Here is a 15,313-nt window from a genome sequence, read left to right on the forward strand (position 1 = left end):
GAAACCTGTGATGGAAGATGATTGGGAAGTGTGCAGTATTATGGAGACTGCAGCTGGTCACATTTCCAGCTTCTGGAAGTGGGTGGACTAGGCTTTTTCCAGGGAGAGGTTGCTTCTCAAATTCCATTTTGTTACATGGCATTTTTGCAAGGGTCAAGCTTGTGCTGCTTTAGGATCTGAAGCTGGCTTTAAGCTGCATATGTATTTTCTTTATAGAGAACTCTGCAGGCCTCCATGACACTTCCCTTTTGATTAGACAGGATTGGTTTGTTTTTCATGGCAGTAAAATCTCCTTGTATACACATGCTTGCTGACAGGGACAGTTTCACTCTTTGGTGGGGAGCAGGTGCTTAGCCGTTTCCTTTTCTTTGTTCCCAGGTGTTCCCTTGTGAGAGGTACCTACGACGGCACCTCCCCACGCATGGAGGAGGTGGCAAGTTCAAGTGCCAGATCTGTAAGAAATTTTTCCGCCGGGAGCACTACCTCAAGCTACACGCCCACATTCACTCGGGTATGTACTTCCTTGCATCTCCTCCACTTTGCCAGGCCTCTCCCCACTGAGGCTCCTTCAAGGGGCAGAGATGTCTGAGGTATGAGTTATATTTAGTGATGCATTCACTACCCCAACCTGTTTCCTGTAGCAACTCTGTCTTAGTCTAACCCAGATAGGTACCATATTATGTGACCTTTGGTTCTGTTTGCTTTTTAAAGTAATAAAAAACTCATTATCAGGCTGATGATCTCATGCTGTCACTGGCTGGGCAATGAAATTACAGTGCAGGGCCAGCCTGCTCATATCCAAGGCGTGTAGAAATGAAGGAGGTGGAGGAGTACTCAGTGGGAATTATATCTGTCTGCCCTTTGGCAAGAGAGAGTGTTGCTGACAAATGGGACATTTAAGGGTAGAAGCAGAGTGACAGCATAGAAGTGGGAAGGGCAAGTCCTGTTAGTAGTTGTGATTTGGATCTTTATGTCCTACTTGAGAATAGGAACACCCCCAAATGTGTTCCACTGATTGAGTGTGAGTGTCTCTTTAGGGAACACTTGTACTTGAAGAAGTGCTTGAAATGTGGGAAGCTGTAGATAAATTCCATCATCTCTGTTCTTATTGGGTTGGAAGTTGTGAGGCTTCTCTCTTTCCTCTTGCTCACTGACACAGCGTGGAGAACCAGCAATACAAGCAAGTTGGAGAAGTTGCATTGTCTTCAAGTGTGCCCTTTTAGAAAGAATTTGGGGTTCTTCTGCAGTCTCCCTTACCTCCCTTCCCTAACCTGAGTTTTATGGGCCTATTGCCTTCCTCACAACAATCTTCCAGGATCTCATTGTAGCCACACCTGAGTGTAGGCTATAGACAGTGTCTTGCAAGCCCCCATACTTGAGTCTAGGCATACCTATATATACAGTGGATCAAGAAATTAATTGTGGTACACAATTAACCTACTGTTAGATACTGGGCCAGATAGGGCTGAAGGAAAACTCTTTCCACAACATGGCCATGGCTGCTTTCATGCACTAGGGAAATCAAGGAAGGAGTAAAGCAGATATTAAGGCTTCTGTCCAGGTGGAGGAATTACAAAATTATTAGAACAGTGGTAAGCCCTTGGTTCCAGTGCAGCTTGTATCTCCCTAACTGTCTTTGTTTCCTATACAGGTGAAAAGCCCTTCAAGTGCTCAGTATGTGATGCAGCTTTCAATCGGAAAGATAAACTGAAGCGACATATGCTTATCCATGAGCCTTTCAAGAAGTATAAATGTCCCTTCTCGTATGTATCAAATGGTCTCCAGCAGTCAGGGGCAGAGCTGGTTTCATTTGTTACTGAAAGTATATGAAGTTTGGGGAAGGCAGGCCTCCCTGGGGCTATGCTATGGGAAGGCTGCCATGGGATTCTCAGCGCACCTCAAATCATGGGGTCCCAAAGAGGGAATTGGGCACTAGGAACTCCTAAGTTCTAGTCCCAGTTCATCTCCCCATAAAGTGGGTTTGGAAAAGTCACTGTCTCTGACCTTAATTTCTCCCTGAGTAAAATGTGGCTGCTAATTCTTATCTCCTCATGTCATTTATTTGGTTCATACCTGTTTGGCATTTTTTAAAGTAAACAGTGCTACGTATTATCATCACTGGGTTGCCTGAACAATTGTACACTCTGTCTGCTCTCTACCAAAAAGCAGTATTGTGTTACGCGTGAGGCACTTATGAAAGTTCCTTAGTAGAGTTTCAGAATGTCTCTAAGTATTAAACTAACACAGCATCTCCAAGTCAGAGACGTACTATGTTGGCAGGCAGGGTGGGAAAGCTGTCTCATGGTCCCATGTCCCCTGTATGAAAAGAGGGCTTGAGTGATGATGTACATGCATTCTGACTCCTGTCACCAGTGCTATATTCATTTAATGCTTGTCCTGTTTACATCTTTAAATAATGTAATTGTTGCATGGAAAAAAAGAACATGAAGCTTTGTAATAATTCTTCCCAGTAGGACAGTTCTCCCTGAGGTAGAAGCGGCTGGCTCTAAAAATGTGGAATGGACATCTCTTACTGCTTGGGCTGGAAGAATCCTTTCCCATGAAAAGTAACTGAAAAGATGTTAGCTATCATGACAGGAGTTTATGAACACAGAAACTTTCTGTCTCTTAGTTCATATGGAGCAAGATGGCAGTAGGGCCTTGGCAATGTACCAGAGTGCTAGGCCCAGGGTTCTCTGACATTCCAGCACCTGTGGGTAAACTCTGCAGACAAGAAAATGCCTCTAACTCAGTTGTAGGTTTACCTGAATAGTCTAGGATGACTTTTCTTCTGTCCTGGTCAGCTTTCAACTACCTTTGATAATATCATGCCTCCAGCAAGGAGGACAAGCCTGCAATACAGAACTTGAAATATGCTAATGATGTACTCTGGAGGAAAAGGGGAATGTATGACTTTCCGATGGAAACCAAATATATACACCTTGCGGCACAGGTATTTTTGCCATAGGTAGGAGACTTGCAATTTTGGATTCCCTGTCATAATACCCAGTGATTACTCTTAGAGAACACCTCTGTGCTGCTGAGGAGAGTAACTTTTATCTGAGAGCTAACATATATGCTTTTTTCTGTCATCACCACTCCCCATTTGATTCATGCTGGCTACTGGGATTTTTGTTGTTACAGAAGTCACACGGGATGTAATAAAGAGTTCAACAGGCCAGACAAGCTGAAAGCTCATATACTGTCCCATTCAGGTAAGTGGGACTGTAGCATTCCCCTTGGTTGTCAGAAGCTGTGAATGAATATACTGCTGGAATCTATTCCAAGTGCTTAGAGAGTCTATTACAGAGAAGTATAATGATTAATTTCCCAATTTAATTTTGCTTATCGAAGTGGTGAAAGGCGTTAGACCTAGTGAGTGGATTACTATCCCTCTTTTTAGAAGTGATTTAATATTAATCCTTCCCCTTTCAGCATTGTGGCTAGATGACACTTCTCTACACTGTATTTAGTGCGTGGAATCAGTGTCATAAAATAATCCATAGAGGAAGACGACAAATTCAGATTTTCAGAGCAAATTGCTCTGAAATTGCATCTTGTTAAGTTCCTAGACAATGCAAAGTCAGTGCTTCCCTATAATGTGCTCTTCAGGCTTTATTCCACTATCATTTGAGTGACAGAGTTTCTTTTGTTTCCCTGAAAACTTTTCCCACAGCCTAAGACCAGGAGTTTCCCACATAGTAAACCTAAATGTCTGAATGCCACTCACTTGCTCTCCAAAAATCCCCAGCTCGAAATTTCTGTCTCCCTTGCTGCAGGCCGATCTGAGTGAGCCCTCCTTCAGCTTGCTGCTGTGTCCGAAGTTCAGGCACATTTCTGAGGTGATATAAATGATAAGCAGTGTGGCAAGGCTGGGGTATAAGGACTCTGAAGCAGTGCCAGGATATTTTGTGTGCTCTCTGGCATGTCAATATACAGAACGTTCTATCCACTCCAAACCCAATAAGGCCTCCCTTTCAAAAGCATATCTTTTGGTATTTGGCTCAGTTTCTGTTGGAATTTCATATCTAGCTCACCACAACTAGAAACCATTTTTTCTGTGCATTGCACTTTTTGTCCAACAAATGACAAAACTAGAGTGCTCTCCTTCCCCTGGCTCCAACTCAGTGGCATGAGGCTTGGGGAATTTGGGGGAGGGATGGCAGTATTAATTGTCACTGCTCCCCTGCCACCAAATTTCCTGGCCCACAGGGAGCTCTGTGAGTTGGATGCCATGGCTCTGTGGCCAGATTTGGCCCATGGGCTGGGGATTGAGTGCTCTTGTGCCAAGCTATAGACAAAACCCAATGGTGCATGAAGGAACAGACTTAGCTAGACAGCCCTGCTGAAGTGTGATTAGTGAGACTGTTCATTGCTTAAGTAGGCCTTTTAACTAAGCTCTTGCCCTATTATGCCTTGCTTAGGGATGAAGATTCACAAGTGCCAGTACTGTAACAAGTCCTTCAGCCGGCGGGCTCACATGGTGGAACATCAGCGCTCACACACTGGCAACTACAAGTACCGCTGCCCCACCTGCAGCAAGGGCTTCACACGCCAGAAGTACATGAAGGACCACAAGTGCCGTCTGAGCTCACCCAAGGACAAAGAGCTGCAGCTCAGGAAGCCCCAAAAGAAGCGGGCAACTCGTGGGCGGAAGATGGGCCTTCCTTTTCCCAACCAGCTAGCCCTGGCAGAGCTGAAGGACAATGGACAGGCAGAGAGCCCCCGGGAGGGTGGCCCCAACGAAGATCAGTTTCAGGAGTCAGATGCAGTCCTGTCCATTGTGGTTGGTGGGTCAGCAGCTGCAGATTCAGACCTAGTTGCCCCTGGGCAGCCCAGCAGCATTACATCCAATCTTGCCCTGGCAGAGCTACAGACTGGCATGGAGGGTCCATGTACCATGCTGGCCGTCCCTGTTTACATTCAGACTACTGAGTGATAACACTGTGCCCTCTGTGTGGTCAGGGGTGAATTAGGTGAGGTTCCTGCTTTCTTCACCCAAGAAATCCTGCTGGAGAAGACAGATGAATGGGGCTGAAGTTTCCATGTCAGTGATATGGGAACCAGAACTCCTAGCGACGGGAGTGGGTAGCAGAGTGAATGGCCTTCATCACCACCCACTCTTTCTTTACGCAGGAAAATAATTCCTTGGGTGACATCAATAGCTACCAGGCACAGAGGAGAATAGGTACATTTTCTTGGCTATGTTCAACACTTGTCGATGCAGGGTAAGAATAACCAGGAATCTTGAAAGGTGGTGGGAAGAACAATAGAGGTCATTGCAATGAACTCTAAATGCTTCCACGGGCAGAGGACTTTGCAAATCATAGGCTGTCCTTTCATGGTTTTATTTTAAAAGCTGTATTGCCCAGTACTAGGGTGTCCTTTTCAGGTGCAAACAAATGATCCTTCTTACTGGAATCAAGTTCATACCTTTGGGACCATTGCTCAGAAACATTCAGAGTAGATTTCTCTCATTTATCTATATCAGCATAAAGCCCACAATGTCTGTACTATGTATAAGCAAATGGGGCCTGATGCACATTGCTCCCCCTGATGTCAGGGAGTGGGGAGCCAGCTGTGCATTGTGTCCTGGGTTTTGTGTCTGAACTGCATGTATGTGTATGTTCTTCTCTTCTGTTTGAAGTTCTTCCATGGCAACTTTTTATCCAAGGACCACAAAGTGCCTTTGACACAAATGAATTCCTCTTCACAACAGCTAAATATTATCCCCACTGAACTGCTGGGGAAGCAGACACCTAAATGGCATGTGAACTGTCACAGGAAGTCTGTAATAGAGCCAGAAGCTGAATCCACATTTCCTAACATTGAATCCACTAGCCTAAGCACTGCACTATATACCTTAATACTTTCCATGCATAATAGCTGTAATAACGGTCAGTTTGACCAAAATCCTAAATCAGTTCCAAGCCATTGGCCACTGGTTGGAAGTTCAGTCTGCCACTAACAAACTATCTACCAAAGTATACAGTAGGTACGAGAGTCCTTTTGGGCTGATGTTTGTCCCTTCAGTCCAGCCTGAGTTCTTTGGCTGCCCAAGCAGCTGATCTCCTGATCTATTGCTAGAGGAGTGATCCTAATTTGGCAAATGTATTTTTCTTTATGTCTTATCCCTTCTAAAAAACAAGGTGACATGTTGATCCTAGAAATCTTGCTGTTATGCCCTATAAGTGAGGATGAAATGTTGGAAGATCCCCTGATCTAGTTGACTGTGACCCTGTTTGTATCCAGCACCCATCATAATGAAGATACCTAAGCAAGAAACTCCTAGTCCTGAATAATCTAAACTGGGATTAGAAAAAGAAGAAGAATGTGGTGTAGGAGATAATCCTGTCTTGGCCCTTGGGCCTGGGCAAGGTGGAAGGCAAGAGGTTTTTCCCAGTTCTCTGATACAAATTTCCCTTCCTTGTGATCAGGATCCTGCCTGTGGCAGGTAATAAAACATTGTTGATTGCTATGTTTTCCATTGTTTCCTTGGAGCTGATTTGATGCAGCATTAATGGGGGCAGAATGGCTACAGCAGAAGGTTACAAACCTCTCTACTCAGTGCTCTGTGTACCCAGGTTAGAGACCATATGCTCAGTTGCCTGCTCCATTTCCTTGCAGTAGTAGAACCCTTTCCTCAGAGGGCACGAGAGTTTCTCCCCCTTCCTTATAATTTCTATGATTTGCGTTGGTAAGCATGAAAAGGACTTCCCCTTCTATCCTTCCTGTCTTAGAGAAGTTTAGTGCAGGTAGATGTAAAAATATGAATTAATGGATATAAAGCATCATTTAATGCTGGGGAGAGGGGCCATATTGACTTCCCTGAGACAGAGGCAGGCAGCATGCAGGCTACTAACCAGCGGAGCTGCTTCTGAAGGCAAGTTCAATCTCCCACTTGAATTTCAGCCTCCCTGCTCATTCTGACAATATGCTTATTTGCCACAGGCAGGGCCCAATCGTTAGGAAGAGACATTTGAATTGCAGCAGCAAAAACCCCATCACCCGCCATCTCATCCATCTTCACATTCCTCTTCTGCTTTTTCAAATCCCGAGTCAGATTAATCAGAGGCTGGAGCTTCCTTGGATATCTCCTCTGTGGTGGTGTTTGGATACAGAGCCAAGTTTCACTGAACTGGCAGAATATTGGCAAACAAGTCTTGGCTTAATTTGTGCTGCAGTGTGCTGAAGGACAGGGAATGTTGCATTTCCAATCATTCCTGACTGACTTTGGTCACAGTGAGCCTGAGGTGTTGCAGGATGCTCATTGTGGGAGTGTCTGGTGTTGAGAAAACTGTCTAGCAGTGGGGTCAGTTCTCTTCCTTTGTCCCTGCCTGGTCTGACACACAGGAAGCGTTTGTGAAAATTTTTGAAGGAATGGAGTGGTTTCTGGCAAATGGAACAGCAGGAGCAATGCTGCCTAGCTAACAAGAAACATCCAGTTCTGTGGGCAGTAGCCTGCTCCCAAAAGTAGTCAAGGGAAATCTTTCCTGACTCCTTACAGTGTATTTTGCTGAATTAAGAGCACCAGTTCACAGAAGTTAGAGAAGCAAACACTGATGGCCTTCACGGGTGTTCCAGACAATGCTGATCTGGGGCTGTGTCCAATCTCCTGAATACCGTGGTGGTGAGGACTCTTTAACTCCTTTTGCAAGACTGTAGTTCAGTCTAATACATCCTCCCTGTCAGGATGTTTCCACCTAAATCCCTGGTAGCTATTGCTCAGTTTCATCTTCCTGAAACAGTCTCCCATTCTCTGGGATTCTGCATAACAGCCAGCATGGCCTCATTGTGGGCAGGTCTTGTCTTACTAACCTCATCTCCTTTTATGATTGGGTAACTCGCCACCTGGATAAGACAAAGGAGGTTGACAGTGTATACCCTGACTTCTAAAAAGCTTTTGATCTGGTATCCCATGATGTTCTCATGAGAAAATTGGAGGATTATGGGCTTAACTGTGAGACAGGTGGGTAGGAAGCTGGCTGCAGGGTAGGACCCAAAGAGTTCTAATGAATGGATCTGTGTCATCTTGGCGAGAAGTGGCCAGTGGTGTCCTTCAGGTGTCCGTGCTTGGCCCAGTGCTATTCAGCATCTTCATCAATGATTTGGATGTAGGGGTGAAGAGCTCACTGGCCAAGTTTGCAGATGACACCAAGTTATGGGGAAGTGTGGTCATGCTTGAAGATAGGCTGCAGATACAGGTGGACCTAGACAGGCTGGCAAGTTAGGTGGATTGAAACCAGACACGGGCGATTGGTGCTGCCTTAGTCAGGGGGGTCATGTGCCTCACAAGCAACCAGTCAATGACCAATAACCAGTGGCCAATCTTGCCAACCCCCCCACGGCAAAAATTACCAACCAGTGAGTGGCCACACTCCTCTTGAAAGCAGCCGCAGCACTCCTGGAAGTGGCTGTGGGGCTTCCAGAAGTGGCCACGGCCTACATCCAGTGCTTGCACTCCCCGGCTGGAGCTTGCAGGGTGAGCACCGGTGCTCCCGCCTGTCTTCCCTGCCTGTTGCTTGACTGGGGAGCGCGGCCTGATGGGGTGCACTAGTGCTCTCAGGGGTGAACGTGCACCCCTGTGCACCCTCTGTGCATTGCCACTAGAACCAGGTGAAGTTCAACATTAAGAAATGCAAAGTGCTCCACCTGTGGACAAACAATTCCCTGCACACCTGCAGGCTTGGCAACACCAATCTGACGAACACTATGAATGAAAGGGAACTGGGGGTAATAACAGACCACAGTATGAACATGAGCTGGCAGTACAATGCCGTAGCCAGCAGGGCTAATACCCTGGCATGCATCAATCAATGCATCTCTAGCAAAACCAAGGAAGTTATTCTTCCACTCTACACAGCACTAGTGAGACCACAGTTGGAGTACTGTGTCCAGTTCTGGGTGCTACACTTTAACAAGGACATGGCAAAGATTGAGAGAGTCCAGAGAAGGGCCACCTGTATGATCAGCAAGCCATACAAGGAAAGGCTGAGGGACCTGGGACTCTTCAGCCTGAAAAAGAGAAGGCTGAGAGGGGACTTGGTAGCAGCTTACTGGTACATCAGGGACATATGTCAAGGGTTTGGCGAACAACTGTTCACCAGGGCACCCTTGGGGAAAAGTAGGATTAATGGTCACAAACTCCTTGAAGACTGTTTCAGGCTCAACATTAGGAAAAACTTCTTCATACCCAGGATGTCCAGACTGGAATAAGCTCCCTCCTGAGGTGGTGCAATCGCCTACCCTGGAAATCTTCAAGAGGAGACTGGATGGTCACCTTGCTGGGGTCACCTGACCCTGGTTGTCTTTCTTGCTTGGTGCAGGGTGCTGGACCCGATGATCTTCCAAGGTCCCTTCCAGCCCTGCAATCTATGAATCTCACATGCACCCTTTTCAGTATTTCACAATACTTTTCTCTTTCCACTTTCAAGCTTTCTGTACAAAACTTCATCCATTTCAGAGGTCAAGAGTTTATTTGGGAAAACATTTGTTTAAAATCCAGTTTTCCAGGAAATGGTTTGCTAAATATATCTCTCTTGCTTTTCCCCTATACCTGCCCACATTGTAAGGCATAATTATGTGGCTGCAACTGCTTTTTGTAGCCCTACAATTGATCCTATTTTGAGACAACTACATGTGGATGCCACATTCTTTCTGCATATGTTATAGCACCCAAGTGGTAGCCCTTCCATCCAACCCTCTATGTCAGCTGTGATCATAGGGTGGCTTTCAGATGGCCAAATGGGACGCTAAAAGTTGTTTTGCCTGATCCTCCTGTATTGAAAGTAATCCAGGTCTCCAAGTCAGAGACCCAAAACAGAGCTAGCATAATTTTGAAAAATCAGAGGCTGAGGGATTCTTTCAAGGCTCACATGAGCATGCTGGAAAAAGTTTTATATTTATGCGCAAAAAGTATTAGTTGCTTCCACATTCCAGCTTGACTCAAATGATTGCCCTTCAAGAGTAAAAATGTAAGCGTCTAAGTGCAGGATAGTTTGACAGAGAACTCAGAACAGGTGCAAAAATGCACTGACGGGTGGAGTTTTGCCTGAGGAAGCTCTTAAGGCTGCATGCATCTTGCATATCTGATGGATGCTGAGAAATCCCACAGGAACTTCGAAAGGAGAGAGCAGCAGCCTTCATAATCTCTCCCCAGCTGCATACTGGCTGTACAGGACCAACAAGAGCCCTCACACCCTGCCCCACAAACTGCTCTGAGGTCCTGTTAACAGTCCCTCAACAACTAGGTAGATACTGGTTTCCTTTTAGTGGAAATGGGAGAAAAGATGATTGATTTGCAGTGAATTTAGAAAGAGCTCATGTGTTTCCAGCTTTGCTGCCTGAAATTTAAACTCACACATTTAAAGAAATCTGATAGAGCTTGTAGTTCAGTGTAGAGAATTTTCTGCCATCACTTTGAAAATTAGAGGGACCCGTAATAGCTTTTAATAATCTAGGTATGCATAGAAAAGGTGTGATACAGCTAAGCACCCATGCCATGCTGGCCCAGGTGGATGAGATCGGGCCGTGAGCAAAAGGGGAGCGGCATCCAGGAGCAGGATGGGTGGGCAGGAATGGGATCATGTGGTAGTTATAGTTTGGAGCTGGGGCCTGGGGCAGTTGCGATCTCCCACCATCCCTGTGATACACACCAGTTCTGTGGGCAGGGGCTGGCTGCTGCCTGTGGAACCAACACCCATCACAAAGATGTATGGGGAGTGGATCATGGCTCTGCCATGGGCACCTGCCCTGCACTGTCACTGCCCCACAATCCCAGCACTGGTCCCTGCTCATCCTGCTTCCAGATCCTCCTGCCCAGACATGCCTTGCCCGTGGGTGTCCCAGGCAGGTCTCCATGGAGACACCCACACACCCATTTTGTCTCATGCCCCCAGTGGTAGGTGCAGGGCAGATGGGCCAGGGTGCCCAGGCAGTGGGGCCAGGCTTAGCAGAGGCAGACTGGCAGCAGCAGCCAGGCAGAGTAAGCCACCGCTGGTGGGGCTGCCAGGAAGCTGAGTGCAGTCACTGCACTACTCTGCCATGTACCTGGTGACATTGGGACCAACCATATTGGGACCAACCACATGCGCCACCACGTGGGCTGCCCCATGCCTGAGCTGGACAGGGCCAAGGGACCCACCATGGGCTGGATAGAATTCCTGGGGATGGATCTGGCCTATGGGCCAGGCCATATTTTGCCCATCCCTGATCTATAAGGTACCACACTGATCTGTTTTCTGCCTAAAGGGAAGCAGGACAGAGGCGTCAAAGAAATGTCATTATGGAAATGACACAAAGATGGAGCTTGTTAGGTTGTGATAAAAATAGGTGATGAAGGAAAACCTAAATCAATGCTGTTTTGGAAACCAAGTGGGAGAAAGAAAAAAGGCCCAAAGAGACATGTAAGAGGTCAATAGAGAGAAATGACAGGATTTGGAACAGGATAGAGTTATAGAAAAAAGGCAGCTGGCAGAACAATGAAGACCCTTTCATGCAGGTTTCATATGGCACATGGCATGGAAGATACTAAAAAATCCAGCTTTAAATACATGATCATTTACCACTTTTTCACAGAATGATGTTGCTCACTCAATGAACAGCTATTTTATCCTTGTTATTTAATGTGTGATTATAGATCTTTTCAGCACACTGTTCCAAACTTATTCAGAAGCTAGAATCATTAGTTTCCTTATGGGCTCCTCAGTGCTGCATATCACTACAATATCTGACTGCTTTTCAAACATTAATTGTATTTTCATAACAACCCTATGGGAGAAAGAGGTGGTCTTATCCCCAGTTTACAGATAAGGAACTGAGACAGATAACTTAATGTCAAAGTATCTATTTATTAATTTTGCATGCAATTTGAGACAACTGTGATCTGATTTTTGAGAGTATTTGGCGTTATGTAGCATGTTGTATATGCTAGAGGCACAGATCCCAGTGAATCCATTTGTAATTGTCAGGGCTCAGAACTTCTCCAACTCAGATTATTAGTCTTAAATTAGACATCAAGATGATAAACATACAGCTAGTGACTACTAATTAGACAACCTTAGTTCTGGCATTCCTCACATTTGAATGCATGATTTTGCAACACTGAAAATGTTTTTAAGCATACTTTTTGTGTAGGAACCTGAACTGAAATGAAACACCTACATTTCAGCATGTATCATCATAGCGATGCTTTTACAGTTTATCAGCAGAGTTGGAAGCTTTAGATTTACCTTCTGCCTCTGACACTTTAATGGACTGAATAGCAGTAATAAGTTGCTATCATGTGAACTAGTACTAGGCATGAGTAAGATGTATTTTGTCAGTTGGTTTCATTAATTACTGCTGACAAGAGGATCAGTAAGACTAGGCTCTGGCAGGGAGTATGTTTTCCTTATCTTGACTCCCCTTACTCCATCCTAACTTATCTCTGTCCTAATCTTATCTTTCCCCATCTCAGGCCTCTCATTGCAGTCCTGTTTTCCTTACTAAGTTCATCCCAGTCACAGACTTCTGATTCCAGTCCAAGTCTTCAACCCAGGCTCCTAATACCAGTGTATTTCCCTAGCATGCCCCAAATTTGGCATGTATCTTACTCTTCCTTTTGAATGTGAATCAGATGGCTTCTTTACAGTTTTTAGATGCCTGCTGGGAGTGCAGGGCAGATCACAAGAGAGCCCAGAGAAATATTCTGTTCTCAGTTCTGGTACCTGTCTTCAACCCAGCCCAAGGAGCCATTGCAGGGATAGCATGTCCTATAACTCTGAAAAGGAAGGGGGAGACTCAGCTGATCTGTGCAATAGTAAACATATAGGCCCCTGCCAGATATGCAGGTGAAGGAGTATTAGGTTGTGATGTGCATCCCACACAATTGTGCCTCCTGCCATGCCACGTGCGCATGGCAGATGTGACTCGGATTGAGCATCAGATCCCATCATGCCTTATTGCTGGTGTAGAGGAAGCCTTGGATCATTTCCCAGCAAGTAGCAAGCTTCCATGCCTGAAAGCTTCCTCAGCTGATAGGGCCCCAACCACATGGGTGCACCTGGCCGCATGTGTAGTGAGTGGCATGTTGGGAATTAGCTATAAAGTTATTCCACATTTTTTGTGGAATACGTTTGTGGCTTATTCCTTGTTTTATGGTGCCATTAATTGATTTAACGTGGCCAGGTTACAACTTACGGCATGATTAACTGGGCAATCATGTTTTAAGTGTAACTTGTGATAGGACCAATGGCTCTGCCACATGTAAGAGCTGTGAGAGAATGGAGCGTGTTTGGACACTGGGAATGTTGTACTGTCATCATACAGAGGAGCACTGAGTGGCTCAAGCATGCACGGGCAGAGCATGGCATCTTCAGAGCTACTGGCAGTTACCCTGTATTCCAGAGGTGGGCAAAAGGTGGCCCACCAGGCTATTCTTTCCAGCCCACAGGGCCCCTAAAAATTTAGAAGATTAATATTTATCTGCCCTGGCTGCCTGTCATGTGGCCCTTAATTGCTTGCCCAAACTCAGTAAGCAGCCCTCTGCCCAAAGTAACTGCCTGCCCCTGCTCTATCTGGTACTCTGGGTGCATGTGCAAGATGCAATTTTTCAGATTCCTTAACTTTGACAAGATTATCAGAATCAGCAAGGCGAGCATCCCAGACTCTTTCCTGTGGTAGCTTCTGGTCCTCACTCCAGAGCTTTTCAAAGTCCAGGTTGCCAAAATAGGTTCAACCCTGCAAAACATTGGTTTTCTTGGCCTTATGTGCAAACAAGGGCCCAACCATTTTGGGCTTCAATTTTAAAAGAAGGCAACCCGGGCTGGACAAAGTTTCAGCCCAAATGTTTAAAGTTCAGCAAAGCTCTGACTCAAAATCAGGGGCCAGTTGGAAGCACTAAGCCAGAAGCCAGTGCCCTTTTTAAACTTGGACTGGATTGAACAGACGGCCCTGGTCTGCCCGACCGGCTGGGGGATTATCAGTAGCAGGGGGGCCGGCTCTGCGTGTGCTGCTGCTGCTTCCTCCGAACCCGTGGCCGCCGCAGCTGAGGGGTCAGGTGCGGGACGCAGGCAAAGCCCTACGGCTCGGAGGTGGGATGCAGGCCGGGAGCTGCAGGACCCGCCCCGACCGCGCTCCGCATCCGCCCCGCGCTACTGATCACGCCACAAGCGCAAGCCTTGCTGCGAGTGGCGGGTATGTGACTACGAAACTACATCTCTACGCACCCCGCAGTCTCCAGTCAAAACAGCGAAGCAGGCACGCCTATAGCCACGTACCGGGGGTCATCGCGATGTCGTGACGTCACAGACCCCGTGGTGCAATGTCACAGCTGCTGAGCTGAGCCTCTAGCTTCCGCCATGCAGCGCGGCCTCCTCGTGACGAGCGTGTAGGTGGGGAGTACACTTCCCCACCCCATCAGGCGGGACTACAGCCCCCAGCATGCGTCGCGCGGCGCCGTGGCCTTTGCTGGGTTGCGCGCGCGCGCGGGGGGCTGCCGGGAGTCGTAGTAGCAGGGGCCGCCAGCTCTTGCACTGGCGCGGCGAGAGGGGCGGCGGCGGCGGCGGCGGCAGCGGCAGCGGCAGGTAGCAGGGGCCGCCAGCTCTTGCACTGGCGCGGCGAGAGGGGCGGCGGCGGCGGCGGAGAGCAGTCGTTGCGGGGTCTGGGTTTGCGTGTGGAAGGCCGATTCCGCTGGTGCCCAGGCCTGCCCGGCCTCCGGTCCCCGCCTGCGCGTCGCTGCCGGGAGCGGCCCAGCCATGGCGGGGCTGCTGGGGAAGCTGTTCGACTTCGGGCCTGGCGGGAAAGGCGCCGGCAAGGGCCCGTCCCCGCAGGAGGCGATTCAGCGACTGCGCGACACCGAGGAGATGCTCAGCAAGAAGCAGGAGTTTCTGGAGAAGAAGATTGAGCACGAGCTGGCGGCAGCCCGCAAGCATGGCACCAAGAACAAGCGCGGTGAGGGCCGGGACTGGGTGCTCTGTGCTGGCCCCGCCCGGCCTAGCCGCGGCGCTGAGGTGCCGCCTGGGCTGCCCGGCGTCCTGGCGGGGTGGTGTCAGGCCGTCCGGTGAGGGAGACGCTGGGTTGTGGCGGAGCTCTGCTCCCAGCCCAGCAGCGCTGCCGGGCGAGCAGCTGGCCCAGTTTTGGGGGCCCTGCCTGCCCCTGGATCCTGTCTTGCCCCTTTGAGGCCAGCCAGGGGCAGAGCCTGGTGACCTGGCTCTGGCCTGGCTGGTTCACAGGTTTCTTCATCTTTCTGCTACCTAATCAGCTGTGCTGTGGTTGGAGAAGCTGCCACATGTTGGTCCCCGTAGAGTTTTCCTTGCCCGCACTGTCCACTGTG

At 47.9% G+C, this 15,313-nt stretch overlaps 2 protein-coding genes across 4 annotated transcripts in view; both read left to right on the top strand.

The window, feature by feature from the left end:
- Nucleotides 1–6,479, top strand: part of ZNF341 (zinc finger protein 341) — a 49,623-nt gene extending 43,144 nt beyond the window's left edge. Inside the window, exons 12-16 of one of the 2 annotated variants that reach the window (XM_019539718.1) lie at nt 379–511; nt 1,652–1,763; nt 3,145–3,215; nt 3,780–3,842; nt 4,425–4,507. In XM_019539718.1, coding sequence (XP_019395263.1) covers nt 379–511; nt 1,652–1,763; nt 3,145–3,215; nt 3,780–3,793 — 330 coding nt within the window. In that variant the 3' untranslated portion in view covers nt 3,794–3,842; nt 4,425–4,507. Of the gene's footprint in view, nt 1–378; nt 512–1,651; nt 1,764–3,144; nt 3,216–3,779; nt 3,843–4,424 lie in introns of both variants that reach the window. The other variant, XM_019539717.1, reaches the window with a different exon arrangement.
- An 8,120-nt stretch (nt 6,480–14,599) lies between these two features.
- The window catches only part of CHMP4B (charged multivesicular body protein 4B), a 40,935-nt gene continuing 40,221 nt past the window's right edge, over nt 14,600–15,313 (top strand). The window contains exon 1 of one of the 2 annotated variants that reach the window (XM_019539720.1): nt 14,600–14,931. In XM_019539720.1, coding sequence (XP_019395265.1) covers nt 14,736–14,931 — 196 coding nt within the window. In that variant the 5' untranslated portion in view covers nt 14,600–14,735. The remainder of the gene's footprint in view (nt 14,932–15,313) is intronic. The other variant, XM_019539719.1, reaches the window with a different exon arrangement.

Source organism: Crocodylus porosus, unplaced genomic scaffold (genome assembly GCF_001723895.1).
Source record: "Crocodylus porosus isolate Cpor-Errol unplaced genomic scaffold, CroPor_comp1, whole genome shotgun sequence".
In the NCBI taxonomy this organism is placed as follows: Eukaryota; Metazoa; Chordata; order Crocodylia; family Crocodylidae; genus Crocodylus; species Crocodylus porosus.